This window comes from Nematostella vectensis, chromosome 1 (genome assembly GCF_932526225.1).
Source record: "Nematostella vectensis chromosome 1, jaNemVect1.1, whole genome shotgun sequence".
NCBI classification, from domain to species: Eukaryota; Metazoa; Cnidaria; class Anthozoa; order Actiniaria; family Edwardsiidae; genus Nematostella; species Nematostella vectensis.
Window position 1 is genome coordinate 16,359,936 of NC_064034.1, and position 27,908 is coordinate 16,387,843.

General features: G+C 44.1%; 1 protein-coding gene across 4 annotated transcripts; it reads left to right on the forward strand.

Moving 5' to 3' along the window:
• LOC5511143 (laminin subunit beta-1) lies at positions 1–26,041 on the forward strand. 4 transcript variants are annotated; one of them, XR_007312263.1, is made up of 27 exons: positions 1–308; positions 548–713; positions 2,179–2,489; positions 2,869–3,108; positions 3,781–4,044; positions 7,053–7,173; positions 7,704–7,892; positions 8,227–8,406; positions 8,683–8,786; positions 9,153–9,368; positions 9,945–10,103; positions 10,282–10,533; positions 10,902–11,094; positions 11,882–12,040; positions 13,253–13,519; positions 17,065–17,186; positions 17,586–17,823; positions 18,597–18,799; positions 19,913–20,009; positions 20,670–20,915; positions 21,258–21,959; positions 22,257–22,405; positions 23,097–23,326; positions 23,734–23,875; positions 24,131–24,307; positions 24,821–25,045; positions 25,116–25,322. XR_007312263.1 is itself a non-coding variant. In XM_048730327.1 (27 exons), exons 2-27 carry the CDS (start codon positions 668–670, stop codon positions 25,380–25,382), a joined length of 5,307 nt encoding a protein of 1,768 aa, XP_048586284.1. In that variant the 5' UTR covers positions 2–355; positions 548–667; the 3' UTR covers positions 25,383–26,041. The 4 variants fall into 4 exon arrangements, 3 of the variants coding, with proteins under 3 accessions (XP_048586284.1, XP_048586244.1, XP_048586313.1); XM_048730327.1 differs by having other exon boundaries at positions 2–355; positions 24,821–24,977; positions 25,240–26,041; XM_048730287.1 differs by having other exon boundaries at positions 2–308; positions 24,821–24,977; positions 25,240–26,041.
• The last annotated feature ends 1,867 nt before the right edge of the window (positions 26,042–27,908 follow it).

The window sequence follows — 27,908 nt, forward strand, 5'->3', positions numbered from 1 at the left end:
GTGTTTCCGGTTCACTCTTGCTGCCTTCCACTCCTTGTAACTTGGGCTTTACGCCAGTCCGTTTGGTCCTAAGTGTGAGGATTCTGCAACAATACCGGTGCAGTGGAGTCGAGGGAGGTAGCTAGGGCGTCCTGGAAGTGCTACTGGACTTGCTGGCGTAGAATTAGCTTGTTGGACTGGTTGTTTTGTGAGGGAACCCCGTCATATAGCAAGCCTTGTCTGGTCGATCGCTTAGGAAGTCTGACTTCAATATTGCAGCAAATCCTACATTATATTTTACCACTGTGTCCGTGAGTGAATTTTGAAAGGTTTGTTTTTCTGCCTACAACGACTCGACTGCTTATTTTGGGCTAAGGTTTGTCTATCTCGAAAACAAAGTGGTCTTTGTGGTGGTAAATGCTTATATACTGTGCCGGCTATGGGTAACAGACCCTAAGCTGAAATATCAATTCATCGGATAACTCTCTTCAATGAATTGCTTTCTCAGTTCGGTTTTGCATCCGTCACACAAGTCTTGTAACTTATAGTTTGCCTGATATTATTACAGATAAACAGATAAAGCTCAACAGTGGAAATACCCAAAGGGAAAATTTGAGTTGTTTACGAATTAGAAACCCACACAAGACGATTCAGCCCGGCCATCCTCAGGTGTTTCACAACCTTCACCATGGGACCCTTTCATATTTTGATCATCCCTGCTTGTCTTTTATTCGGTAAGTAAACCTGCTACGCTTTCTATGTTATTTTGTTGGTTATATGACTCCTTAATTTTTTCAACCTGTCCTCTGAGTGGAAATATTTTTTTCGTGCTTTGTTTACAAAATTCCAGGTATCACCGTTTATCGATCTTGAAACGCGAGTAAAAAATTCCTTGGATATTTTCTATTCCGTGGTTTTCCATCCCTAAATCAAACGTTCATCAATGACTCGAGAATACATAATTCTAACCAGACAGTAGACAACTTAAGATAGATTACTAAACCCGATAATTATATAGTTGAACTTTTATCTGCGCTTGCTCTCAAATGACGTTTCGTCTTCTTGCTATTACTGTCACTGTTTTCCTCCCGTGACCGCTCTAGTACTTCAACAAACACCGATATCTTATATCTTACGTTTGTAAAGCATGGGAAATCACGATTCTATGGATAAGGCCATAAGGAATGCCATATAATTCCTATAATAGCGCTGAAGTATGGTGAATATCACGTTATGCAATCTTGACCACATAAGGCGGCATATCATGTCTCCATCTCGTTATTTTACACAAGTGAGTCTCGCTATATTTTAGAGACCTCCCGGCCTGATTCTGGCTCAAGTATATGTTTGTTTGTTTTTACGAAAAATGAAAAAAATGTTAGGGGAGCCGGAACTAAGTTGAAACTATTCACTAACCAATCAAATGGCACTATGTTTCGGGTTCCGGAATAAGCGGCTCCGGAATATAAAGTTGTAAAACAACTTGTGACTGATATTGAATTTCCCCATAACTTCTCATTAATGATTTGAGCAAGCTGACGCTCTATTCTCTGAATTGTGTTACTCAAGCATAAAATATACTCAACAGTAACCCAGTACGCGCTGACGAATATGTCCAGGAGGATAAACAATTCGATATAATTTTTTTACATGAGTACTTTAGATTTAAACCGTCTAGCCTTGACAAGGTCTGATGTCATGCACTTAAACCCCAGAGAACCTGCAAAGATGTTACCCCAGATGATTGTTTTAGTACTCATCTAAGTGCACAGGTCGATAACTGTGTATGAAGCCCTAGGGAGGGAAAACACAGAAGTGCGCGCGTACATATGGGACCGCAAAGAAATCATGGAGGGTTGAGGGATTAGGTGACAGCCAAAAACCCTTCCCAAAAATCTTCATGTTTATCAGGCCCTAGGGAGGGAAAACACAGAAGTGCGCGCGTACATATGGGACCGCAAAGAAATCATGGAGGGTTGAGGGATTAGGTGACAGCCAAAAACCCTTCCCAAAAAATCTTCATGTTTATCAGGCCCTAGGGAGGGAAAACACAGAAGTGCGCGCGTACATATGGGACCGCAAAGAAATCATGGAGGGTTGAGGGATTAGGTGACAGCCCTACCCCGCAATGTCCAATGCTTCATGTTTCCGATTTTCAAGCTAGCTCACTAACACTTCCAATGATCCATGTCTCCTTAGTTCCCTCAAGCGATGCTCAAGCTAGTGCCCAGTGCGCCAAGAGGAGCTGTTATCCAGCCACGGGAGATCTCCTTGTCGGTCGTGAGAATAAGATCTACGCGAGCTCTACATGCGGTCTCCGTGGTCCTGAGGAATACTGCGTGGTGTCGAACCTGCAAGATTATGGAGACTGTCACATCTGCGACTCCAGGCCGTATCAGACGAACCCACAGTTCAGTCACGTGCCGAAATACATGCTCTCGTCATTCGACGGGCGCAAAAAGGACGAATGGTGGCAGTCGGAAAACGGCAGGGAAAACGTGTATTTACAGGTGTGTAAAAGATATCTGCAGTTCCAGGATGTTTCTGAACTCACCGTCCCGGAAATTTGTCAAAATAAATTGTACGGAAAGCAATTTTATATCCGCATTGAAAACTACATCGAGAACCTGAAAGATTTTCAGAAGCACACATTGCCATCCTTACTCGAATAAGAAATAAATTAGTGATAAGCGTCGCCTTAGAGTAAACGCCGTTTTTTTCCGGTGCTTGTTTTTAAAATACTATTTTCTCCGTGTAACGCCCCTGGCTTTGGCTTCACTTTTACTTTTAATCATGTTTTCTTTTTGGAGAAAACAAAGTTTTTTTTGAAGCTGATTGGCATTGTCATTTTACACCTAAGCTATAATTGAAATCTTTTTTCTCATGCAGCTTGATTTAGAGTCCGAATTCCACTTCACACATTTGATCATGAGGTTCCGTACTTTCCGGCCTGCGGGAATGGTGATTGAGCGGTCCTGGGACTATGGCAAGAAGTGGCAGATTTACCGATACTTCTCGGCCGACTGCGACAAGATTTTTCCGGGAATACCAAAAGGCGAACCCAAAGACATCGATGATGTCATCTGTACGAACAAATACTCAACTGTGGAACCCTCCACGAATGGCGAGGTTTGTGGTCTTTGAACACGCGATGACATCGAAAAATGTTTTCTATGATCAACGTAGTTAATTAAAACCCCTTACGTTTGCCACTTTCCTTGTGTGATTTAAGTTACATCGCGTGACCTTGTTTTCCTTTCCGTGATTTTAGTTTCATTGATTGTCTTAGTATGACTATAAATGACCACGCAATAACCCAACCCACGTTGAAAATGTTGCATCATTAAACGGCTTCAAGCCATGATCTAGAGGCGCTTGCCCCCCCCCCCCCCCCCCCATGATCCCTATGCATTCTATCTTCTGCATTTTCCCGTGTTAGCGATACATGAAGAACACCGCTCTTTTGGTTGCTATCTTGCTGGATCTTGTGACTCCGACCATTGTTATTTTGTACATTAATATTTGTATGTCTTGCTCGGTATCCTTGATCAGAGCTCAATGACTTTGAAAAAAATATTTCTAAATCCTGCCGTTCCTTCTCACACTCATGTTTCTCAGTTCCCCCTAGCAACACATATTTACCCCTTAAATCCCCCAGGTCATCTTCCGAGCGCCGAAATCTCAAATCCCAATCAAAAATGCGTACAGCAGTAATGTTCAAAACCTGCTGAAGATCACCAACATCAAGATCAACTCCTCAGTTCCCCCTAGCAACACATATTTACCCCTTAAATCCCCCAGGTCATCTTCCGGGCGCTGAAATCTCAAATCCCGATCAAAAATGCGTACAGCAGTAAGGTCCAAAACCTGCTGAAGATCACCAACATCAGGATCAACTTTACGAAGCTGCACACGCTTGGTGATGACCTGCTTGACCCGAGACCCGAGATCAAGCGCAAATACTACTATGCCGTCTACGATCTGGTCATCCGAGGGAGCTGCTCTTGCTATGGTCATGCAGAGCAATGCCTTCCAGAACCTGGACAACCCACCACGCCAGGAATGGTGAGTTATATAACCAACCATATAATCATCATCATCACCAGTCATCATCATTATTATTATTATCATAATTATTATCATTATTGTCATCATCATCATTGTCATAATTATCATTATTATGGGCCGTCATTATCGGCACCATGATTATTCATCATTATTATAATAGTCATTTTTACATTTATTTTAAACATTTTCACATTGTAACACAACAAACCTGCAAAATTTAGTAGATATTTTTTTAGAATTGTTTTTGCATTGTGCGCGCGCGCTGAATTACTCACGAGCGCGCGCTGTTTTTGAAACCTACAACAAAACGATGTTTTCTTTTTTCGCATAAAATTCTCGACTTTAAATTATTCTTCGCTTCATTGTGGGTAGCATTGAAATATAAAACAATTTGCCAATATTTTGTGGTATTGTCGTCTCTGAATTTTAACGGATTTAAGGGAAATACGTTGTTTCAGATTTTCCCGCCAAAACTTGGAATTATTCACTCGATCTAATCTCCTTTCGCGCGGCCAGGAAAATTTTTGTTAAGTTTTTGTGTTTGTTGAATATTATCCCGGCACGCCTTTTCGACCGTGGAAGGGCAATACGAAGCGCCATACTATGCCCCAGTCTTACCATGCCAGCATCCGAAATTCCCGCCCGCGTCCAGCAAGGCCTGGTAACTAGCATGACCCCCTGCGTTGACTATGAGGTCACGACAAGGTGTTGCGTGATACGCGGTGTCACGCTGGTCAATGTAACACAGCGTCCAACCGGAAGGCACTGCAAAGCGTCTGACCATGTTCTTGTTATTTGAATCCCGACGCAATATTTCACCGCAGTCTCCTGGTAGAAAATACTAGTAACTAACACTTTTCCAATTTTCGAAACTTCGCAGAGGTTATTAAAATGATCACTTCTAAGGGAAAGTTCATTTATTATCCCGAAGGGGGGGAGAGGGCGTGAGGGGGCCTCGAAAAATTTCCGAGGTCTAAAGGGAGGGGGGGTCGAAAGTGTGTGGATTTAAGAAGGGGGGGCACTGATTCCTTTGGGTGTTGTCCCTTCTATATAATTCGACCAAGTGTCAAATCAGACTTCTTGCTTCAAAGAGTCTCGATTTGCGGCCAGTTATATGGCATGCACAATCCAGGAGTCAAGGATACGTTTCATCGATGCAATTTAAACCTGTATACAGCATTTTTTTCATGGTATCCGCTATATGCTTATGTTCCATATTTGAAATCATTAACAAAACGTTCTAATGCTACAAGCTGTCTTCCTCTATCTCTCTTTCTTTTCTTTTTCGTGCTGCGCTTTTCTCGCATGGAGAAGAACGAAAAGTCTTTTTACTTCTTCTGTGTCAAATATAGCATCACTGACATGGTCGTTGGCGTTCCCTCCTTTGCTCCTTCTTTCTTCGGGTTTTCTCGAGGGGCGGGGGGGGCACCGAAAATATTGGGGAGGCATATGGGGGGGCATGGAAATTTTTTTTTTTCATCTGAAAGGGGGACCTAATGTTTTCCTTACTTTTATCAAAATCCTCAACCCACCTCCCCTCCCCCCCCCCCTCGGGATAATAAACGAACTTTCCCTAACCGCTCGGTGAGTTTTTATTAAGAATTTCTCACAAAACCCCAAAACCACTAACTGTATGAGCTTTGGCTCCCTGTGGTAAAATCAGTGATACGATACCTGCGTTCAACGTCTCGCAGTTGATTCCTTGCCACCCGGTAGCGCACGCGCAACGATAGCCAGTATCGGATGTGTAGATTGGTTGGATAGGTTTTCCAGGCACTTCCAGACACAGGAGAAAATATCCCGCTCAGAACTAATTGCAATTGGTTCAACCTCCAAATAGGACTTCGGATATTTAACAAAATCCCCCAATCTGGAATATTCTTTTCTCTTGAAGTCTTCACTTGAAACTTCTGCGAATGTCATGAAGGACAAAAATCCCGAAGAAAAGCTTCATTTCTCAGATCGTTTAGAAAAAAAGCGAATATAAACTGCTACACTAATATGTCTATGTTCCACTGAAAGCCTTATTAACAAGCAAGGTGGAGCTAGTACATTCTGACTCTCTTATTTGCACCAATGATTATTAGTATAGCGCAATTACAAGCTACAAGACTTATTGTTCGCTTGTGTCCAGCCCCATTATTTATTGAAGAGTTGGAACGAGAAAAGTTGCCGCTCTTTTGTTATAAGAACATTTTATGAGATCGTCCAGCCTTGAAATGCCGAGGCTCAGATAGCGGCAAAATATTATTTTGTTAGTGTGATGCGTTCTAAAATGCAAAATCAAATTGTGCTCATAATAACAACATTAAAAATTATTGCTATCGTCATTTGTGAAATTCTCTTCCAAAACTTCATTGTGTGCAGCTCGTACACCAATAATGCTTTAAAAATAAGAACGACACAGCCACAGCTAATTAGATCTTCTTATATAAAAAATAGCGTACATAATAAAATAATGTCCTGGTTCTGATTTTGGAACTAAATAAGTGAATTGAAGTGAATTTGTAATTAAAGAAAGATGACTACTGAAATATTCAGTTTGAGTTATTGCTAGCAAGGATTTGAGTTTTATTCAAAGAAACTGCATTACCCTAAGCTGAATTATCATCAAAATGTTTATACTGGGCTGTTTATTTTGTCTAATGCTTGTTAGTGTAGAAGATGACTTAACAAAACTAATAACGTGAGGTGATAAAGCCCATTAATATTGGATACAAACCTTTGCGATGCATCAAAGCGGATGGGTTTTCAATCCACCCTGAAAATATTTTTTTCTATATTCGAAATCCTTTCACTGTTTCTTTCTTTATAATATACTATGTACAATGTAATTATATGGCTTATAGATAAAAAAGATGAAATAGTTACACTTTAAATTTTTGTTTCAGACCATTAAAATTGACATTAAAACCATCTACAGGTTTCTCTAAGCCTAGTTCCACCGACACCCCTTCGTCCGGAACTAAACGAGTTCAAACATTGACTCCTGATCCTTTTCCCAGGTTTACGGTCGCTGTAACTGTACCCATAACACCACGGGTAAGAACTGCGAGCGGTGTCAGGATGGATACTTCGACGTCCCATGGAGACCCGCTGATGCTGATAACCCAAATGAATGCCGAAGTAAGTCTAACCAATCACGGTAACCGAGATTTTGGGTAGAACCAAAGGTTGTTGTCGGAAGATGTTGCGATGTTTGCAAGCAATGTTATTTGATGTTGCTTGTGTTGGAAGATGTTGTGCTGTTTGCGCGCCATGCTTCTTGATGCTGCTTGTAGTTGGAAGATGTTGTGCTGTTTGCGCGCCATGTTGCTTGTAGTTGGAAGATGTTGTGCTGTTTGCGCGCCATGTTACTTGCGGTTGGAATATATTGTGCTGTTTGCGCGCCATGTTGCTTGCTGTTGGAAGATGTTGTGCTGTTTACGCGCTATGTTGCTTGTTGATGGAAGATGTTGTGCTGTTTGTATACCATATTGCAGGGTGGTGTTGATGGGATACAGCCTCGTCTCCAGGTTCTTTGTCAATCAATTCAAAATATCAGTAAATTCGAAATTTGATGCAGGCCGAAAAAGAAAAGTCACACACAAAAAAGGCTGAGTCACAGGAACCCTCCATCCTCAATTTACCCACAATTCTTCTCATTTGTTGTCCAGAGTGCAACTGTAACGGTCACGCGGTCAAGTGTCGGTTTGATCCGGCCGTCTACCAAGCATCTGGGAACGTTAGTGGCGGCGTGTGTCAGGACTGCGAGCACAACACTGTGGGCAGGAACTGTGAGCGATGCAAACCGCTACATTACCAGGACCCATCGAAGAAGTTTAGCGACCCTGACGCTTGTATAGGTGGGTACTATTAAACTATCCCGAAAATAAATTGAATGGAATGAGAGGAAACCACCTTATTACGGACCATTGCTACCATGGATAATATACTATAAAACGTTCCCAAGGACTTTTAAGTGATCTTCTGCTAATAACTTGTTGTAACCATGTATGTGTCAAACAAGGGCATCATTAAACTTCTTTTGTTTTAAACAAATACAAACTAAACAGTTCATTGAAAGTTCCCCTCAAGCTCTCTTCTCAATTATATACTTATATACGACCTATATTTTTCAAAGCGTCAAATGTCTCGAATCTTTTTGGCAAGACCTTTTGGTGACGTTGTTTCTTGCAGCGTGTAACTGTGACCCAACTGGCGGCGTCAATGGAGGAGAGTGTGAGGCCAAGAATGACCCTGCTGCCGGACTAGTAGCCGGACGCTGCATCTGTAAGAGGAACGTCGGTGGTGTCCGGTGTGATCGCTGCAAGGCCGGCTTCTTTAACTTGACCACCGATAACCCGGACGGCTGCAAAGGTAAAACCTTGTTAATGATCACATGGTAACGTAGGGCAGGGTGAAATCTTCGTCGGTCGTGTTATAGGAAAGGGATATTTTGAGACAGACGACAATGATAGATATCGATGAGAGTTAAAACCTGCGAATCTAGTCATAGGCCTCGGGAGCTCCAAACCACCCTGTTCTGCAATATTTTGCTTCTAGATAAATCAACAGAAATACGATGAACCCTACTCCGTATTTATGAAATACTTATTATAGGTTTATTGGTTATTCCAATTTTTTGTGTTGCAGCCTGCGGATGTAACCCTCTTGGTACTATAGGCGAGTGTAACCCGGACACTGGCCGGTGTACGTGCAAGCGATATGTCGAGGGCGAAGACTGCGACAGATGTGCGGTTAGTACTAAAGCCGCGTTTACTAAGACAACGGAAAGGATGTATAAGCAAACGCACCGTAGTTGTAGTAGCATGGGGTTGTTTATTGCCCCCCCTCCTCCTTCCCCCCCTTTGTCATATGACCCCTCCTTTTGAGAAAACAATACAGAGGGAAAAAATGATCTGTCACTATATTTGCTGATGCGGTGCCCATTTTTCTCCCCTTAACCGGACTCCTACAACCACGCTCATGTCTCCTAATAATATAAAAAAGGAAAAAACAATATCTTTTAATCATAACTACGGTATGTCAACTAAGGAAGGGGTTAACTTTTTCCACAAAATGTAATTGCGTATGCGCTGATGTGTTGCTGTTGTTTTCAACAGAGCGAGTACTGGGGACTAAGCAGCACTCCCGCTGGATGTAGCAACTGTGCGTGTGACGTCGGCGGTTCCTATGACAACCAATGTGACAAACAGACTGGCCAATGTCGTTGCCGCAAGGGGATCACGGGAAGGCAGTGTGAGAGAGTGAAGACTGGGAACTACTACCCGCTCCCAGATCATTTGATTTACGAGTCGGAGGAGGCACGCGCAGTTGGGGTAAGAATGCTGAGTCGGCTTTTGGATGGGTAGGCTCTGGAGTACGCTTTACTGTAAAGTAAAAGATTAAAAGTTAAGATTATTTCCACAGACACAGTCAATTGTTCTAAAAACTGTCGTTTTTCCAGCTCGCTCGGTCATTTCCTAATTAGGCATTACATACCATATTTGGGAGTCCGCTTTTTAGTCGCTCTAGAGCTTTGTTAGTCGGGAATTTCCACGTAAACCTGCAGGAATTCCTTTTTACTACGATTTTGCTGGCAGCCATCTTGGAAATAGAGCCTAGTCCCTAACGTTTTTGAATATCACAGGTTTCCCGCGCGCTGGCCTCTGGCTCTTTTATGCCATTTAGAAAAACGACAACCATTGATTAATATGCCTTACGAATGGGGTACACAGAGCTTTAGCAGGCGTCGAAATATTGGGGAAGCGATACAGAAACTATTTGGGGAGCACGGACATGCCCCTACCCGTACCAGTTGTTATCGACTTAATCTGGCTCACTATAAAGTTTTCATCGCTTGTCACCCTAGCTTGTTGTTAGAATTTTGATCATCAGTTCTGGCTGTTCGCCAGGTCTCTGAGGTCGCGCGACAGGAGTATCCCAAAAATGGTGCAGCTACGTGGACTGGTGATGGACTGCTGGACGTGGCGGACGGAACTGCCGTGGTCTATTCGATCACCAACATTCCGAATTCTGGGTTCTACACGCCGCTGCTTCGATATGAGACAAAGGTGATGTTAACAATAGCTCAAATGTGTTTTTTATTGACTCTGTGAGAGCGACCTGAAAAACGTCTGAAATAGTGGGATAAAGACAACTTTTGGACGTAAAAATTTACAAAATTAACGAATTCGCGGGCATTCATATATTATTCTTTTCATTTGGTTGATTTTAAATTTCTGTTTTTAGGATGCCGGTCAGTGGCGCGCTGTTGTTCAAATCAGCAGACCCGATGGCAAACCGCTGACCACAGGCGCGTGCCGACGTCCATCAGGGCGTGACGAATACTATCGTAACGTGACCATCGCGCTGAACCCGTCACGCCGCTATGTCACGCTACCTGATGACGTGTGTCTCGAGAAAGGCGTCAGTTACGATATTCGTGTACGGTTTGTCCGGGATCCTGTTTCTAATACGCGTGACTCCATCTTCACGGATTCGGTAAGTACTAGGAAAGTGTAAGATATCTAGATATTTCCAAGGGTAGCATCTTTGAAATATGAGGTTTTTTTATTCATTAGATATCATTTGCAGTTTGTGTTGTCTTAAAGGGTGAAGTGACTGAGGTCTGTTTAATAGCAGAATCGCGCTTGATTATCATTCCCACAGGTGTTCCTATGATGAGGTCCCAATGAAGGAAAGCTGCTTGAATGAATGAATCGTTTATTATTTACATTGGCAGTGTAGGAACTAAATAACAGTGGCGGTCAATTTACGAGACATAATTACATGTGACGAATTGTTCAAAGCGTTTAGTATTTGGCACAATTCTCTGAGCCCTAGATGTTTATTGCGGGTATCTTTTCCAGATCGTACTGCTCCCCGTTCCTGGCTCAGTAGACATATTCCAGGGATCCGAGGGGGCAAAGCGCCAGGCTCAGTTTGACTTGTACCAGTGCCTGGACTATCACCTGGCCGCCAGTCAGCCCCGCCCCAAGCTTTCGGACGTCTGCAAGAAACTCATCTTTTCCATGTCTTCAGTAATCTATGATGGTGCAGTAGGTATGTTAGAGACGTCTGCAAGAAACTCATCTTTTCCATGTCTTCATCTATCATGGTGTAGTTACCTTGAATCATCTATAACAATATTAACTGCGACAAAAAACAACATCGACGACGGCAACAACGTCGACGACAGAAGCAGTAACGGCAATAACAACAACGTCGACCAAGACAACAACGATGACGAAACAATAACAACGACGACAAACAAAAACAAATACGACGGCAACAACAACGACGACAGTAACGGCAATAACAATTACGACTGCCAAGACATTAACAACAACAACGACGACGAAAAAAAGACGACCATATGATTGCCTTCGATCGCACACCATCGCAGCTAATTTGATCGTACGATCGCAGCCGGTTTCCATATGATCGCAAACGATCGCAGGGTGAGTTTTTAATATAATCGGACACGATCGCTTGGGATCATATGAAAACCCACCTACTTGGGGCAGGTATAGTAATCCTTCAAATTTTTTAATAATAATTAAATGGTCTAATCTAATTATAGCTTGAATGGTGGAGAACCCCGTTAATTTTTCGCTTTAGTCAAGATACGGCTTGATACCTAAGCATGGTCATCATCTTGACACGTCGTGATTTATAAAGACGTCCCTTTCTGAGTAGTGTTGCTGCGGACTCACTGGCACATAACACCTTTTGTGCCTTTTATGTTGCAAAAGACGCGTTGCACCTTCCGACGAGAAACAGCACTTTAACTGCATATATAATGAATAAATACATCTGTACAATCTATAATGCTTCTTATATATTCCAGCCTGCAACTGTGACCCTAAGGGTACCCAAAGGGACGCCAATGGTACGCTTGTCTGCGATCCTATTGGCGGACAGTGCAAGTGCAAGTCGAATGTGATTGGCCAGAGGTGCGACCGCTGCGCGCCGGGATCGTTTGGATTCAGCAACAAAGGATGCTCAGGTAGGCCTCCGAATAAGGACCCAATCTGTGACAGCGTATTTATTACCTGCTGTTTGGTCTAGTACATTCTGTGGATTGCGTCTTCCAGTTCCTCTATTAACAAATGTTATTCCATTTCTATCGGATGACTGAGATGCTTTCAATCAAATATCGCTTAAAAAGCAAGCCCGTACCCGGCAACGGCCGAAAGTCCACTTTTGGCTCCTAATAGACGTGCTATTTGTAGACAAAACTAAAAATTATAAGCTAGATCACTCTGGTATGTAGCCAAATCCGACAATAAACGTCCCGTGGAGATTCTACAAAGGCTAAAAAAATACCTTTTTGTTTTTTCAGAGGTGGTTAGATTTTTATCAGAGAACTCCCTCTCCCCCCCCCCCCCCCCCTTCTCCCGAAAAAATTAGGTCCACATTTTCGTTTTTCGCACCCCCTCCCCCCCAAGAAAAATCCTGGGTACGAGCCTGAAAAGTGGTAGTGAACTCTGATAAATTGTCGACTTCTTTGGGGGAGTTTTTGGTATATTGTATTCATTTCTCTGGTAGTTCACAACTACTTGGGTGTTTTACATGGTTGAAAAAGTATCACTATGCTGTTGATTTATTATTCCATATTTTCTGAGTAGAACGTGTACTTTCAAATGTAAGCATTAGTAACAACAGAGCGGCTGATCGCCATTCTTAAAGGGAAAAAACACTTAATATCTTACGGATATCCAAAAAAATAAAAAAGCAAAACCCAAGTTTGAAGAAGCGAACCTTAGCTAAAATAACAAGCTAGTCCCTTAAAAAAACCTATTGTAAAAAAATTAATCAAGAAATAAGAAAGAGAAAAAACTGTATCAAATGGTCAATCCCTGAGCCCACTTTGTGACTTATATATCAGAGCTCAGTTGAGGATTGATATTTTGAATCAGAGAGTTGTGTTTTCAAATAAAACAAGCAAAATTAAGGGATCCACTGAGCGGCATTCGTTAACCACATTTGGTCACAGGTCATTTCTCTTATTGATATGACAATAACAAAAAACGGCTGGTTGACATTCTTTAAGCTGCCTCTGTCCCATTTAGCGTGCGACTGCGACCGCATCGGTGCCATCGACAACTTCTGTAACATTCTTTAACCTCACTCTGTCCCATTTAGCGTGCGACTGCGACCGCATCGGTGCCATCGACAACTTCTGTAACATTTTTTAACCTCACTCTGTCCCATTTAGCGTGCGACTGCGACCGTATCGGTGCCATCGACAACTTCTGTAACATTCTTACGGGACAGTGCCAGTGCAGGAACTGGGCATCGGGAAGGCAGTGCAGTCTGTGCCCGCCAAACATGTGGGGGTTCCCCCTGTGCCGACCCTGCCGTTGCTATGGACACGCCAGTAGCTGTAACCCCAAGACTGGCGTCTGCGTGGACTGTCAGCACAACACGGTGGGAAAGAATTGCGAGGCGTGTGCTGTTGGCTTTTACGGTATCGCTACAAAAGGTGAGTACCAGTAATTCTAGCCTGTGTAGCAAGCGCAAAGGGCTGGAGGCGTACACTGTTGGGTTCTACGGTATCGCTAGAAAAGGTGAGTACCAGTAATTCTAGCCTGTGTAGCAAGCGCAAAGGGCTGGAGGCGTACACTGTTGGCTTCTACGGTATCGCTACAAAAGGTGAGTACCAGTAATTCTAGCCTGTGTAGCAAGCACAAAGGGCTGGAGGCGTGCGCTGTTGGGTTCTACGGTATCGCTACAAAGGGTGAGTACCAGTAATGCCAGCCTGTGTAGCAAGCGCAAAGGGCTGGAGGCGTGCGCTGTTGGCTTCTACGGTATCGCTACAAAGGGTGAGTACCAGTAATGCCAGCCTGCGTAGCAAGCACAAAGAACTGGAGACGTGCACTGTTGGCTTCTACGGTATCGCTACAAAGGGTGAGTACCAGTAATGCCAGCCTGCGTAGCAAGCGCAAAGGGCTGGAGGCGTGCACTGTTGGGTTCTACGGTATCGCTACAAAAGGTTAGTACCAGTAATGCTAGCCTGCGTAGCAAGCGCAAAGGGCTGGAGGCGTGCGCTGTTGGCTTCTACGGTATCGCTACAAAGGGTGAGTACCAGTAATTCTAGCCTGTGTAGCAAGCACAAAGGGCTGGAGGCGTACACTGTTGGGTTCTACGGTATCGCTACAAAAGGTGAGTACCAGTAATGCCAGCCTGCGTAGCAAGCGCAAAGGACTGGGAATGTGCACTGTTGGCTTCTACGGTATCGCTACAAAAGGTGAGTACTAGTAATGCTAGCCTGTGTAGCAAGCGCAAAGGGCTGGAGACGTACACTGTTGGGTTCTACGGTATCGCTACAAAGGGTGAGTACCAGTAATGCCAGCCTGCGTAGCAAGCGCAAAGGGCTGGAGGCTTGCACTGTTGGCTTCTACGGTATCGCTACAAAAGGTGAGTACTAGTAATGCTAGCCTGTGTAGCAAGCGCAAAGGGCTGGAGACGTACACTGTTGGGTTCTACGGTATCGCTACAAAGGGTGAGTACCAGTAATGCCAGCCTGCGTAGCAAGCGCAAAGGGCTGGAGGCGTGCACTGTTGGCTTCTACGGTATCGCTACAAAAGGTGAGTACCAGTAATGTTAGCCTGTGTAGCAAGCACAAAGGGCTGGAGGCGTGCGCTGTTGGCTTCTACGGTATCGCTACAAAAGGTGAGTACCAGTAATGTTAGCCTGTGTAGCAAGCACAAAGGACTGGAGGCGTGCGCTGTTGGCTTCTACGGTATCGCTACAAAGGGTGAGTACCAGTAATGCCAGCCTGCGTAGCAAGCGCAAAGGGCTGGAGGCGTACACTGTTGGGTTCTACGGTATCGCTACAAAAGGTGAGTACCAGTAATGCCAGCCTGCGTAGCAAGCGCAAAGGGCTGGAGGCGTACACTGTTGGGTTCTACGGTATCGCTACAAAGGGTGAGTACCAGTAATGCCAGCCTGCGTAGCAAGCGCAAAGGGCTGGAGGCGTACACTGTTGGGTTCTACGGTATCGCTACAAAGGGTGAGTACCAGTAATTCTAGCCTGTGTAGCAAGCACAAAGGGCTGGAGGCGTGCACTGTTGGCTTCTACGGTATCGCTACAAAGGGTGAGTACCAGTAATTCTAGCCTGTGTAGCAAGCACAAAGGGCTGGAGGCGTGCGCTGTTGGCTTCTACGGTATCGCTACAAAGGGTGAGTACCAGTAATGTTAGCCTGTGTAGCAAGCACAAAGGGCTGGAGGCGTGTGCTGTTGGCTTCTACGGTATCGCTACAAAGGGTGAGTACCAGTAATGCCAGCCTGCGTAGCAAGCGCAAAGAACTGGAGACGTGCACTGTTGGGTTCTACGGTATCGCTACAAAAGGTGAGTACCAGTAATTCTAGCCTGTGTAGCAAGCACAAAGGGCTGGAGGCGTACACTGTTGGGTTCTACGGTATCGCTACAAAGGCTGAGTACCAGTAATGTTAGCCTGTGTAGCAAGCACAAAGGGCTGGAGGCGTGTGCTGTTGGCTTCTACGGTATCGCTACAAAGGGTGAGTACCAGTAATGCCAGCCTGTGTAGCAAGCACAAAGGGCTGGAGGCGTACACTGTTGGCTTCTACGGTATCGCTACAAAAGGTGAGTACCAGTCATGTTAGCCTGTGTAGCAAGCGCAAAGGGCTGGAGGCGTACACTGTTGGCTTCTACGGTATCGCTACAAAAGGTGAGTACCAGTAATGTTAGCCTGTGTAGCAAGCGCAAAGGGCTGGAGGCGTACACTGTTGGGTTCTACGGTATCGCTACAAAGGGTGAGTACCAGTAATGCCAGCCTGCGTAGCAAGCGCAAAGGGCTGGAGGCGTACACTGTTGGGTTCTACGGTATCGCTACAAAAGGTGAGTACCAGTAATTCTAGCCTGTGTAGCAAGCGCAAAGGGCTGGAGGCGTACACTGTTGGCTTCTGCGGTATCGCTACAAAAGGTGAGTACCAGTAATGTTAGCCTGTGTAGCAAGCACAAAGGGCTGGAGGCGTACACTGTTGGCTTCTACGGTATCGCTACAAAAGGTGAGTACCAGTAATGTTAGCCTGTGTAGCAAGCACAAAGGGCTGGAGGCGTGCACTGTTGGGTTCTACGGTATCGCTACAAAAGGTGAGTACCAGTAATGCTAGCCTGTGTAGCAAGCGCAAAGGGCTGGAGGCGTGCACTGTTGGGTTCTACGGTATCGCTACAAAAGGTGAGTACCAGTAATGCTAGCCTGTGTAGCAAGCGCAAAGGGCTGGAGGCGTGCACTGTTGGGTTCTACGGTATCGCTACAAAAGGTGAGTACCAGTAATGCTAGCCTGTGTAGCAAGCGAAAAGTGCTGGGGAAGATGAGGGATAGACTCCCTTATCCTTCCTTCTCCCTAGCGCGCGCCTCGTCTCCATCTGTCTTCTTTCTCAGCCCCTTAGGCTTGCTACGCAGCCTACATAATGCCTCTATATCAGCTAAGGGCACTACCCGGACCACAGCTTCCTCTGAATAGGCGACTTGCATTACAGATGCGTGACTTTTTGAGTGAAAAATTCAAGCCAAAATAAATACAGAAATGGCTGCGCCCGTCACCTAAGAACGACGAATAAATCTTTAAAAAAAAATAAGCCCTTGTTGACAAAAAAAAAATCTTACTAATTTGTAAGCGCTGAATAAATTTCTTTTTTGTTGATGTTATTTTGCCGCTAAAACCCTGAGCGCGTGCGAGTTTACCACCCTAAAAAGTCACGTGATTTCTTATTGCAAGTCGCCTACTCCGCAATGAAGCAGGATTGCAAAGAATACACGGCATCGCCCTATGAAGTATTACTATTGATTGCCCGCCGAGCTTGATGCTCCGACATTTTAAATCCATGTGGTAAACTGCTTGTGGTTTAGCGATTGAGTGCTATGATGAACGAAGCTTTGACCTAAAAGGGATCTGTGAATTAAAGCTCTCCTTACTTTGTGTGTTATTTCACTGTTATAGTGTTTAAAACTGTTAATTCAAATATTTTCTTACCATACCCCCTTCTCTGTTGTTTTAAGGAACCCCGAACGACTGTAAGCGCTGTCAGTGTCCGGGCGGAAGCAGCGGAAATAAGTTCAGTGAGAGCTGTTACGTAGATACCTCTACAACGCCGCCATCGGTACTTTGCGACAAGTGTCAGGTGAGGGGCTTTGTGTTTTTTTTTTTTCTGTGAAGAAAGAATAAAAATGTATTGAATGCGTTACGTCCCAGTTTAAGCTGCAAGATTCTGTGTATTGACCATTGTGGATTGACCATTTTTTTGTTATTGTATATTTTTATTTGGAGCTTTTTTCCATATTAAGATAACAAACATTTACAGCCATGTCTGCTTAGCATGTTCCATTGTAACCTTGGCAGCTATTTCACCGTCCTCTTCTTGATTCATGCTCTTTGGCGTTCTTGTGAAAATAATTTATAATTTATTGTTCGCAACAATCTTTATACCAAATTTAAGCTTGAATATACGACACTCATCAAAGATAAAACTTCCCTAAAACTTGCTGTTACAGCTTATTCCACTTGCTCGCTTTGTTCCCAGGTGGGATATACCGGCAGGCAATGCGAGGAATGTGCGGATGGTTACTATGGCAACCCCTTAGTTCCTGGGGGTAGCTGTAAGCCCTGCTCTTGCAACAACAACATCGATCCCACGGTCAGCGGCAACTGTGACCGACTGACGGGCTCATGCTTGCAGTGTCTGTATAACACGGCTGGGTTCAATTGCGAGCGCTGTAAGCCTGGTTACTTTGGCGACGCTATAGCCAGGAATTGTACAAGTAAGTATATGTCGTCACCTGACAATCACATGACTATGGCCCGACTTGCACGTCACAATACTGCCGTCCGAATCTTGTATCGACACAAATTCATTGGGTTTAACATTAATTTAGGCGTCACACTAAGTCGCGCTCAAGTTTGCGAGTGGTAAAAGTCCGAGGTGGAGTTTCTGTTGCATTATATTAAAATGAATGTGGTATTTGATTCGGCACATCAAAAGCTCGACGATTGAATTTGTGTCGTGCTTTTGCCGTGCAGCACGACTTGCGCGGTCGTGCTCAGCGTCGTGCCGACGTCGAATCGGTAATGTCCTGAATCCAAACGGCACGGCACGGTTAGATTCGGCACGGCAAGAGCGCGACGTATAAGTCGGGCCTACAAACCATTGTAGTAACATTTCTCGAAACTGCGAACAGAATTGGCTTGGTCAGGCGCGGGTCTAGGAAATACCCCGACGAAAAAAAGCTCAGAATACTGTCGCTTCAATTACCAGAATGAAGACATACAACTGATACTAACTCTTAGCATTTGACCTGTTTACGTTACAGGTGTAAATAGGTCTGTATCATACCCAGGATTGGCTGGGGGGGGGGGGGGGGGGGCGCAGTCATAGGTATCATCTGGACAAAGCATAGGATATGAAGATTCCTCAATAAGAAATGAGCCACTTTTGGGCCGCCAATGGGGAGGGGGGTACCCGCGCCTTTTGGAACACAAGCGAGTTAAATTTCATTATACCCAGCAACATACTCGTTTTCTTGTCTCTTACCAGGCTGCGTCTGTGATAAGAAAGGCACCAACCCAGGGTTTCACTACTCGTGCAATCACAAAACTGGACAGTGCAATTGCCTACCGGACGTCGAAGGCAAACAGTGCGATCGATGCGCAGAGGGATTCTGGAACCTGGCGAGCGGGAAAGGGTGTCAGCAGTGCGACTGTTGTATCGAGGGCAGCCTGAGGTCTATGTGTAACCAGGTAAGCGGGAAAGGGTGTCAGCAGTGTGACTGTTGTATCGAGGGCAGCCTGAGGTCTATGTGTAACCAGGTGAGCGGGAAAGGGTGTCAGCAGTGTGACTGTTGTATGGAGGGCAGCCTGAGGTCTATGTGTAACCTGGTAAGCGGGAAAGGGTGTCAGCAGTGTAACTGTTGTATCGAGGGCAGCCTGAGGTCTATGTGTAACCTGGTAAGCGGGAAAGGGTGTCAGCAGTGTGACTGTTGTATCGAGGGCAGCCTGAGGTCTATGTGTAACCAGGTGAGCAGAAAGGGTGTCAGCAGTGCGATTGTTGTATCGAGGGCAGCCTGAGGTCTATGTGTAACCAGGTGAGCGGGAAAGGGTGTCAGCAGTGCGACTGTTGTATCGAGGGCAGCCTGAGGTCTATGTGTAACCTGGCGAGCGGGAAAGGGTGTCTGCAGTGCGATTGTTGTATCGAGGGCGGCCTGAGGTCTATGTGTAACCAGGTGAGCGGGAAAGGGTGTCAGCAGTGCGACTGTTGTATCGAGGGCAGCCTGAGGTCTATGTGTAACCAGGTAAGCGGAAAAGGGTGTCAGCAGTGTGACTGTGTAACCAGGTTATTCGTATTGTCTGGAAATTATGTAATACATAGTGGTAGTACATCCACTTAATATAAAAATGGGCCGCTTAAAAGAGATTGACCGCTTAATAGAGATTGACCGCTTAAAAGAGATTGACCAGTTGATAGAGATTGACCGCTTAATAAAGATAGGAGCTTGAAGATTTGCTAGAGGGAGATGGGTGTAGTTTCGAATTTGACAAGTTTGATTTTAGTTTGATAAAATGAGTAAAGGGCGACGTGTTAATTGGCCACTTTTGAGCTTTTTGTTGAGATAACATTTAAGGTTCTACGTTCTTTAAAAGAAAAATTTTGGCTATTTCAGAAATTCATTTGTAGGAAAACAAGGCTTAGGGCTGCCGTCTAAGGTCTGATTTCATAGAATCATCAAAGCTTTTAACCTTGGGTCCAACTTAAAGAAAATCTTCGCTCAACACAAAGCCTAGCCCATGACGGATATGCTGAAACGGGTAATTCGCGGACCGATTTTGTATTATGTTGAAATTTCTTGCTTTTAGATCACTGGTCAGTGTCAATGCAAGGCTGGTTTTGGTGGACCAAGGTGCTGTGAATGTGAGGATAATTTCTGGGGATCACCTCCTGATGGCTGTAGCGGTAAGAAACATGATAAGCCATCTTGTCACGCCACCATACACAAACACACCATTTCACGGCACAAGATACAAACACACCATGTCACGCTATAGACAAACACACAATGTCACGCCACCATACACAATACGCCATGTCACGGCACCAGATACAAACACACCATGTCACGTCACCATACACAAACACACCATTTCACGGCACAAGATACAAACACACCATGTCACGCTATAGACAAACACACAATGTCACGCCACCATACACAATACGCCATGTCACGGCACCAGATACAAACACACCATGTCACGTCACCATACACAAACACACCATGTCACGTCACCAGACACCATGTCACGGCACCATACACAAACACACCATGCCACGCGACCAGACACAAACACACCATGCCACGCGACCAGACACAAACACACCATGTAACCACATCCTCTGAAAATCACCAGGCATCATAAAAACGGGTTCTATCTAACTTGAAATCAAAAGAATAATAAGCATACTGAATCCCTGTCATTAACGTTCATGTGCTCATAGATAAGCAGTGCTAGCAGGCGTGAAGAATAAAACAGAGCTACGAATGTCAGACACTAGGCCACATAATTTGAACTTCCGTGGTCTCATATAAACAAATAATCTCTGTTGTCCCTGCAGCCTGTAACTGTAACCTTGCTGGGTCCGTGCATCTACAGTGCGACCGTGATACGGGCAAATGCTTGTGCAAGGTGGGTCACATCGGCGAAAAGTGTGACATGTGCGCGGCGGACACCTCCGGAAAGATGCCCCAGTGCGAGATATGCGGGGAGTGCTACTATCAGTGGAAGGCCACTCTGGGCTTTCTCTCCAGGAACGTCACATACCAGATCGACAGGGCTGCCAACCTCACGTTAAAGACTACAGGTAAGCTACTGGTTTGTGAAAGCAGTGCTATCACGCCTCAACACCGGGCCACAACAAGCCTCCGAAAATAAAATGGGCCTTATAAAGGGGGGGGGGGGGGGGGCTCTGATTTTCTATGAGTTCTTGTGAACTCATCCATCGGGGTCGTTAAAGGGGACGGGTGGTGCTCTAAGGTTGGTTTATTTTGGGGTTTTTGTTAATTGTTTGTGTTATTTAAGGGGAGGCTTACACTTTTTTACACTGAAAGGGCGGCTCTGAAATTTTAAGGTGTCCTGAGTCAAATCCCCCCCTCCCTTTCAGAGTATTTAATGGACACTCCCTAATCACGTGATGTCTCCCCAGGTGGTGCGTACGCTTATGACAAAGAGCTCAAAGAGTTGGAAGAGAAATTGAAGCGGGTTCAGAAGATTCTTGACGCACAGAAAACCAAAGAAAACGATACAAAGATGATCGAAGCCGAACTCGACGCTGCCACCAAAAGACTTCGTGAAATCAAAGAAAACACGGATCGCATTGCGAACGAGGTCAACTCCACTGCCGTGAAAACCCACCAAGCAAACGACGAAATAGCGCGGCTCAGAAAGCTCTTGAATGACTTGTTGCAAAAAGCGGATCAAATGAAGAACGATATCCTTAGGGTACGTGATACGAACATTCGCGGAGCCTTTGAGGGAATCAAGGAAAATCAGCGCCGCAGTAGAGAGGCGGAAAAGAGAGTGAACGGCTCTTTGGACAGCATAGATCGAGCTACCAAGAACAGGAAGAATATACAGATGACACTTGACGGTCCACCTTCCTTCAACCAAACGCATACCAAGAACCAGGTAGACCTTGGGGACTTGATGAAAAGAATTGAGGAACTGAAGAGGAATTCCGTCGAGTTGAATGGAATCGTTTGTGGGACACCCGCCAGTAAGTGTGGAGAATGTACGGCGACTAATTGTAGCGTGTGTGGCCGCCCCGGCTGTAATGGGACCAGGAACCTTGCCCAGGATGCCGTCAAGAGAGCCAAGGAGGCAGAGGACGCTCAGAGAATGAGAGAAGGTAAAAAAGCTTTTAAAATCATTTCGAGTTTTAAAAAGTAGTCGTAGCTTTAGTAATTCAGCAATCTTCAGCTTCAGTCCATTTTTTAAATGTCTGTTTTTAGCTTACAGTTAACCTACTTGCATGCGAGAGACCCCCGACATGCTTGCAATCTTGTCAGACAGTTTTGATTTAGCGAGTGCCGCAAACCCGCCGAGTTTTCTGTGATACCAAACTTCTGAGAGGAGGCTCAACTACCGCAAGATCACAGCATGATTATTTGAAGCATTAATGTTTTTATTTATTTTGTGTTTACAGCCAAAGCAAACATGACATTGAAAGAAACAATGGAAGCAGAGATGATGGTAAACATGTCCCGAACAGCCGCAGAAACCGCGATCTCCAAAGCCATGGACGCGCAGATGCGCGCCCAGAACGCCACCAAGAGGATGGATCAATTGATCAAGGTAGCAACCCACATCATGAGTACCTGGTGTTTTAAAAAAAAATTAAAAAAAAGACTTAAAGAAGGGAAGGCATGTTTGAAGTTTTCTGTGTATTACTCAACAACATAACATTAGACGGAAGATAGTTTAAAGAATCTACGGGGTAATGACAATAACATGGCCATCACTTCGCGCGCGTGCAACGTTTGCTGGGAAAAAGTGAGTCTTCAGCCAAAATTCGTTACTTTCATAACTGGAAAGTTATTTTGTGGTAAAATATTCCAGTCCAAAAAAAAATAAATAAATAAATTAAAAATAGTGTACACGAACCGTCACGTGCAATTCTTACCACTCCTACATGTATTCGTGTTTTTAAGGGTTCCCGCGTGTACTTTAATTTCTGGTATGTCATGGAATTAAGAAATTCCCTATTTCAGGCCTAGAGAAGTGCCAGAATAAAACAACAACACCAAAGTCATTGAAAAATCATTCGAAGAATTTTTAATAAGATGTTATGTGTAGGTTTGTGTTGGGATGTAAGTTGCCCTTCAGATGATACATTTACTAGTGAAATATTTTTTATGAAGGGACATATTATTATTATTTTACAAGAGTATTCATAATATTTATTGGAAGTGCTGGAATTTTGAAAGTCTGAAATCGTGGGAACCCTGGAAGGGAGTATTGAGTCGATATGGTTTTACTTTTCCAGGACATCTTGGAGTTCCTCGCGCAGCCATTCCCTGCCATCGACATGTCAAGGATGCTAGCCAACAAGGTCCTTAACATGACGCTATCCGTGTCCCCTGATCAAATCACAAAACTTGCTCAAGATATCAGAGAAGCGTGGAAAAGTCTAACAGGAGTTGATGAAATCTTAGAGAAAACGAAACAGAACCTCACGAGAGCTGAAGACCTAAAGAGGAGGGCAGAGGAGGCAAGGTAATAGTGTAGGCTTATCAGAATTGACGTCAGCAAAAAAGGACTTTCTGCGTCGTCGTTGTTCACTGGGGCTAAACATCCTCCGAAGGGGTTCTTCGAGGGTAAAAGTGATACAGATGCTCGTCGGGAAGTTCAAAATATATCTGCCCACCGAAAATTGCTACCCCAGATATACACCAGAAGCCCTAAAGAATGCCATTTCTACCCAAGGCCCGATTTAGATCCCTAAAAAAATACTTCGAGCAACACTATCAGGTCGACATGGAAAGAAACTCCCACCCCTTCCCCGGCGCCTGTAGTACTTTCCGGTATCGATTCACGCCATTTCCTTAGTGAACGAGCTCTACAAAGAACATAGAACATAAGGTGACATGCTAGAAAGTAAAAATAACAACCTTTTTGTACAGGGAAAAGGCGTTGACTGTCTCAGATGTTATCCAAAATGTCACTGACGCCCTTGATATGGCTGCGAATGGCCAGCAGCTAGCTAAAGATGCCATACAGCTCGCCGAAGATGACATCGTAGAAAGCCAGGGCATCTTGGACGCAGTAAGTTGCTTGAAAAAACTTGACTAAATCGAACTAATTTCCGTTTCCCTTGGTAATATTTTACCATTTACCTGAAACTCAAACTTTCTTCTTTATGTTCCTCACCTTTTCTTGGGCGAGTTATTTGTATACTATAGTTACGAGAGCGGTTATCGTCACATTAAAGGGTGCTCACCCTATAAAAAATCAAAATCTATATTTTACGACGGGATGTTGAGTCCATGATAAGCTGAAATAACTGATGTTTTTGTACAGTTATTACCCCTTCTCGATGCTCTGGAGAAAAAGGTTAACGCTGCAGAAAACACTACGAATCAAGTCAAGACAGACCTCCCGGCCGTAAAAGACGCTTTCGATAACAACGCCAAGAACCTTACAATGGCCGAAGATGAAATGAAGAAGGCCAACAAAGAGTCTATGATCGCTCTTCAGGTGGGATTATAACCCCTCACCCCCTCACACTTCCACCCTTGCACCACCCACACCCATATGGTAGAAATATCTTCCCTTCCACACCCATACCCCATACGATGGAAACGTCTTCCCTTCCACACCCATACCCCATACGATGGAAAAATCTTCCCTTCCACAGCCATACCCCATATGATGGAAAAATCTTCCTTTCCACACCCATACCCGATACGATGGGAAAATCTTCCCTTCTTTTCCACACCCATTCCCCATAAGATGGAGAAATCTTCCCTTCCACACCCATACCCCATACGATGGAAAAAAGCATAGCCAGGATTTACCTATTGGTTTGGCTCTCATTAATTTTCCTCTTCCGTGCACATCGTAAGGTAGTGTGCGCTTTGCCCCGTACTTGGGGCGTGGGGGCAAGCCTGTAGAGGGACGGGGTATGCCTACCTCTAGTAGGGGCCAAAGTGCCATAGCTTTGATACACGTTATGTTGTTAATACACTCGGTATTTTGATCACCTTATAGGAAGCAGAAAGACTGAAGAAATTGTTCGAGCAAATAAAAGGAAAAATAGACAACAAAGTCGGCGCGGTTGTGAACGCTACAAAACGGGTCGATCAATTCAAGGAAAAGGCGAAGAAACTGACGAATGAGCTTGGTAGCAAGATACGAAGGATTGAGAGTAAGTGTTTTTGAGATTTGTCAGGGTGTGGAGAGTTGTATTCTTGAAATAGTTCAAAATTTTAAAAATGGAAAACTTATTAATGTGCCACCCTCGTCTATGCGATAAGTTGCCGTTGAATAAAGGTTAGAGGTATTCTGGGATAGGTAACACTTCTCAATTGAATCTTTAGCTCCATATTTCGGAGATTAGTACCACCATTATTATTTAATAATATTCAAACATTCCCGTAGACTTCGCAACCTGTTGTTTGTACTTGCAGTTATTGAAAGAGAGACGATAACATACGAAAACCTGATTGAGGAGCTACGAGAACTTAGGAAGAAAATGGTGGCGCTCAAGGCAGAAGTAAAGAAGAAATACCGACTCGTAACCGGCTGCGTACCATGGGACACGGAGCCTTAACCGGATATGACGCACACGAAATCTTCAAATCTAATTCTTATCGCCGGATGTTTCTGCCGCTCAAAATCAGTGACATTGGTTACCATGTAGATATCATCAATTTTGACTGACAGCTTTGACACTGAGGGAAGCATACATGACGGCACACTACAAATGGTTTCTACGCCACTGAGCGAGAGCTGCTTTGCTGTTCTTCAGTACTGCGAAAGGAAAAAATAAACTCGTGTGAAAAGTTGGTGTCGCATCGCTTGCATTTATAAAAAGGAATTATAATTGCACGAGATGCCTCATTTTATTGTATTTAGTTCGCTAAGATTTTATTTGCGTATTCAGAATTACAGCTAGGATATTACAATTAGATGATTGTGGTGAATGTCTGTCTGGATTATTGTAAATTTGATATATTAGAGAGATGAATGAAATGATTACAAATGAGCTCAAAGGCTGCAAAATGTATAATTTGCCAGGTTATAAATTTGAGGAAAATATATAACGTTTTTCTCAAAGGATACAGTATACGATGGTTTGCATATTTTTTATATATATTTGTACAGTAACCTTTTTGTGCCACGCAGCATGGCTGGGTGACTGTTTCTTGGTTTTTAATAACTCTCGCAATCGGCCAACCATGGTTTAATAAAAGGTTGTCAGCAATAAAATGATGTCAGCTTGACACCATTAACAACAGGGTTATCCGAGCCGTAGCAGGCCTCAAAACATTAGGGGGCACGGTACACACTAAGCATCAACAAAGTTGTGGAAGCACGGGTGGACTAGTGTTTTAGCGCGTCGGCCTCTCACCGCTGTGGCCCAGGTTCGAATCATGGCTTAAACTGGGGATTTTTTTCCGGGTTCCCGCCTTTATTCGAATTTGTCACAAGTGAGTTATTCTCCTGTGTTTCCAGTCTTCTCGGATAAGGACACTAAACCGGAGGTACCGTATCTTCAAGCTGCACTACATTAACCTGAACCGAAGAGACGTATAGGAACCATTGGGGACGCAATAAACCCTCTGGCAGTGACCACCCCCAGTGACAGTGCTTACTAACCGAGGGCATATGTTAGAAAACTGTATATTCGGTTAAATATGCTACCCTCGATAAACAAAGATTTCAAAGACAAAGGGGACATAGTCACGGCCCTACTGGTAATTTCCTTATAATTTTTGAGAATATTGAGGGGGCACCAATACCTCACCTCTTTGCTACGGCCCTGATGTTCCATTTATGCTACTACGCATTGAAATACAAAGCAAATTAAAGACAAAATTCATTAACGAAATACCGCTCATGAACAAATAGTTGAAAGTGAGCGCTTACGAGAGAGCATAAACACACATAGGGAGTTTGAATGGATTTGGAAAGTAGTTTGTGAGTAGAACTGTCCGTTTATTATTAGAAGGGTTTCTGTTAGCGGTGAGGTGACTGTACAACCACCCGTGGAGCATGTAGATGACACGGTAATAATAACACATAATCGAGGACCATGGAGAAGGGGAGCTCTGAGCAAGAGCATTAATTGACAGTCTTGGGGGGGCTTTGCTAATGTTGTTGACCGTTTTACTAACAAGGTCTTTGGTAGAGTTCTAGGCTCGCATACCACTTCTGACACCATGTAGTGTTTGCAAATTTAGGATAGATGGCTCAGAAAGAAGACGATTCTTAAGGATCGTCTACACGAGCAAATTTTATGTGGCAAATGTGTATGTGGCAATTTTTATTTGCTCGTGTAGATGATCAAATTTGTCAATTTTTTTAGTGGCAAATGCACTTGTCGGAAAGCCAACACGTTTGCTTTTATTTGGCAAATAAAAATTTTTAAATATCAAAATTTGTCCGTGTGGACGAGATGCCACATAAAATGTGGCAAATATTTTGAATTCGGTAGACCCCAGTCTCCGTAAAGTAGACCCCAGGCTCCACCATTTGCGCATCCAAACATGGTAGCCTCCAGGAAAGGATGGACAGATAAACTTGTTTCCTTATTGTTACCGGAAGAAGTTATGAAATCCATCAAGGTCCGTTATTCTTAATTCTTCAAGATTAGTCGCTAATCCCTGTGCTTCTTTTCGATTTTTCCAAGCCTACACCCAACATTTTCTCGGATTTTTTTTTTTTTTCTTTTTTATACATCATCATAACAGCGGCTATTGCTGCAGCATTTCTTCTCATTCAATACAAAATAATTGCTGACGCAAATTGACATCAAATATTTGTCGATCATCTACGCGAGCAAATAAAAATTGCCACATAAAATTTGCTCGTGTAGACGGGACTTTAGAGGAACCTAACAGAGCGAGAAGTCATGTTGGAAACTGAACACTCTCCAGCACTCATTATTCAAATAAACACAGGGAGCCCAATACTATTCTAAGGCCTCATACTTTTTACTCTGGGTACCTAGAGGCTCCAAGTTCACTGGCTTCGTTGTGGCCGATTCGCGGCTCTTTGATAGTGAAGCTTGGAGCCTTTGGTACCAAGGGTATATACTTTTCGGCGTCCTAATTCTTCTTGATGTACAATCAAT

Excerpts from the sequence above, each read along its gene's own strand:
- LOC5511143 (XM_048730327.1), top strand. The coding sequence starts at position 668 with ATGGGACCCTTTCATATTTTGATCATCCCTGCTTGTCTTTTATTCG. Across the intron at positions 17,187-17,585 it reads TACTTTGCGACAAGTGTCAG|GTGGGATATACCGGCAGGCA; the intron begins GTGAGGGGCTTT and ends CTTTGTTCCCAG. Across the intron at positions 22,406-23,096 it reads GGATGGATCAATTGATCAAG|GACATCTTGGAGTTCCTCGC; the intron begins GTAGCAACCCAC and ends TTACTTTTCCAG.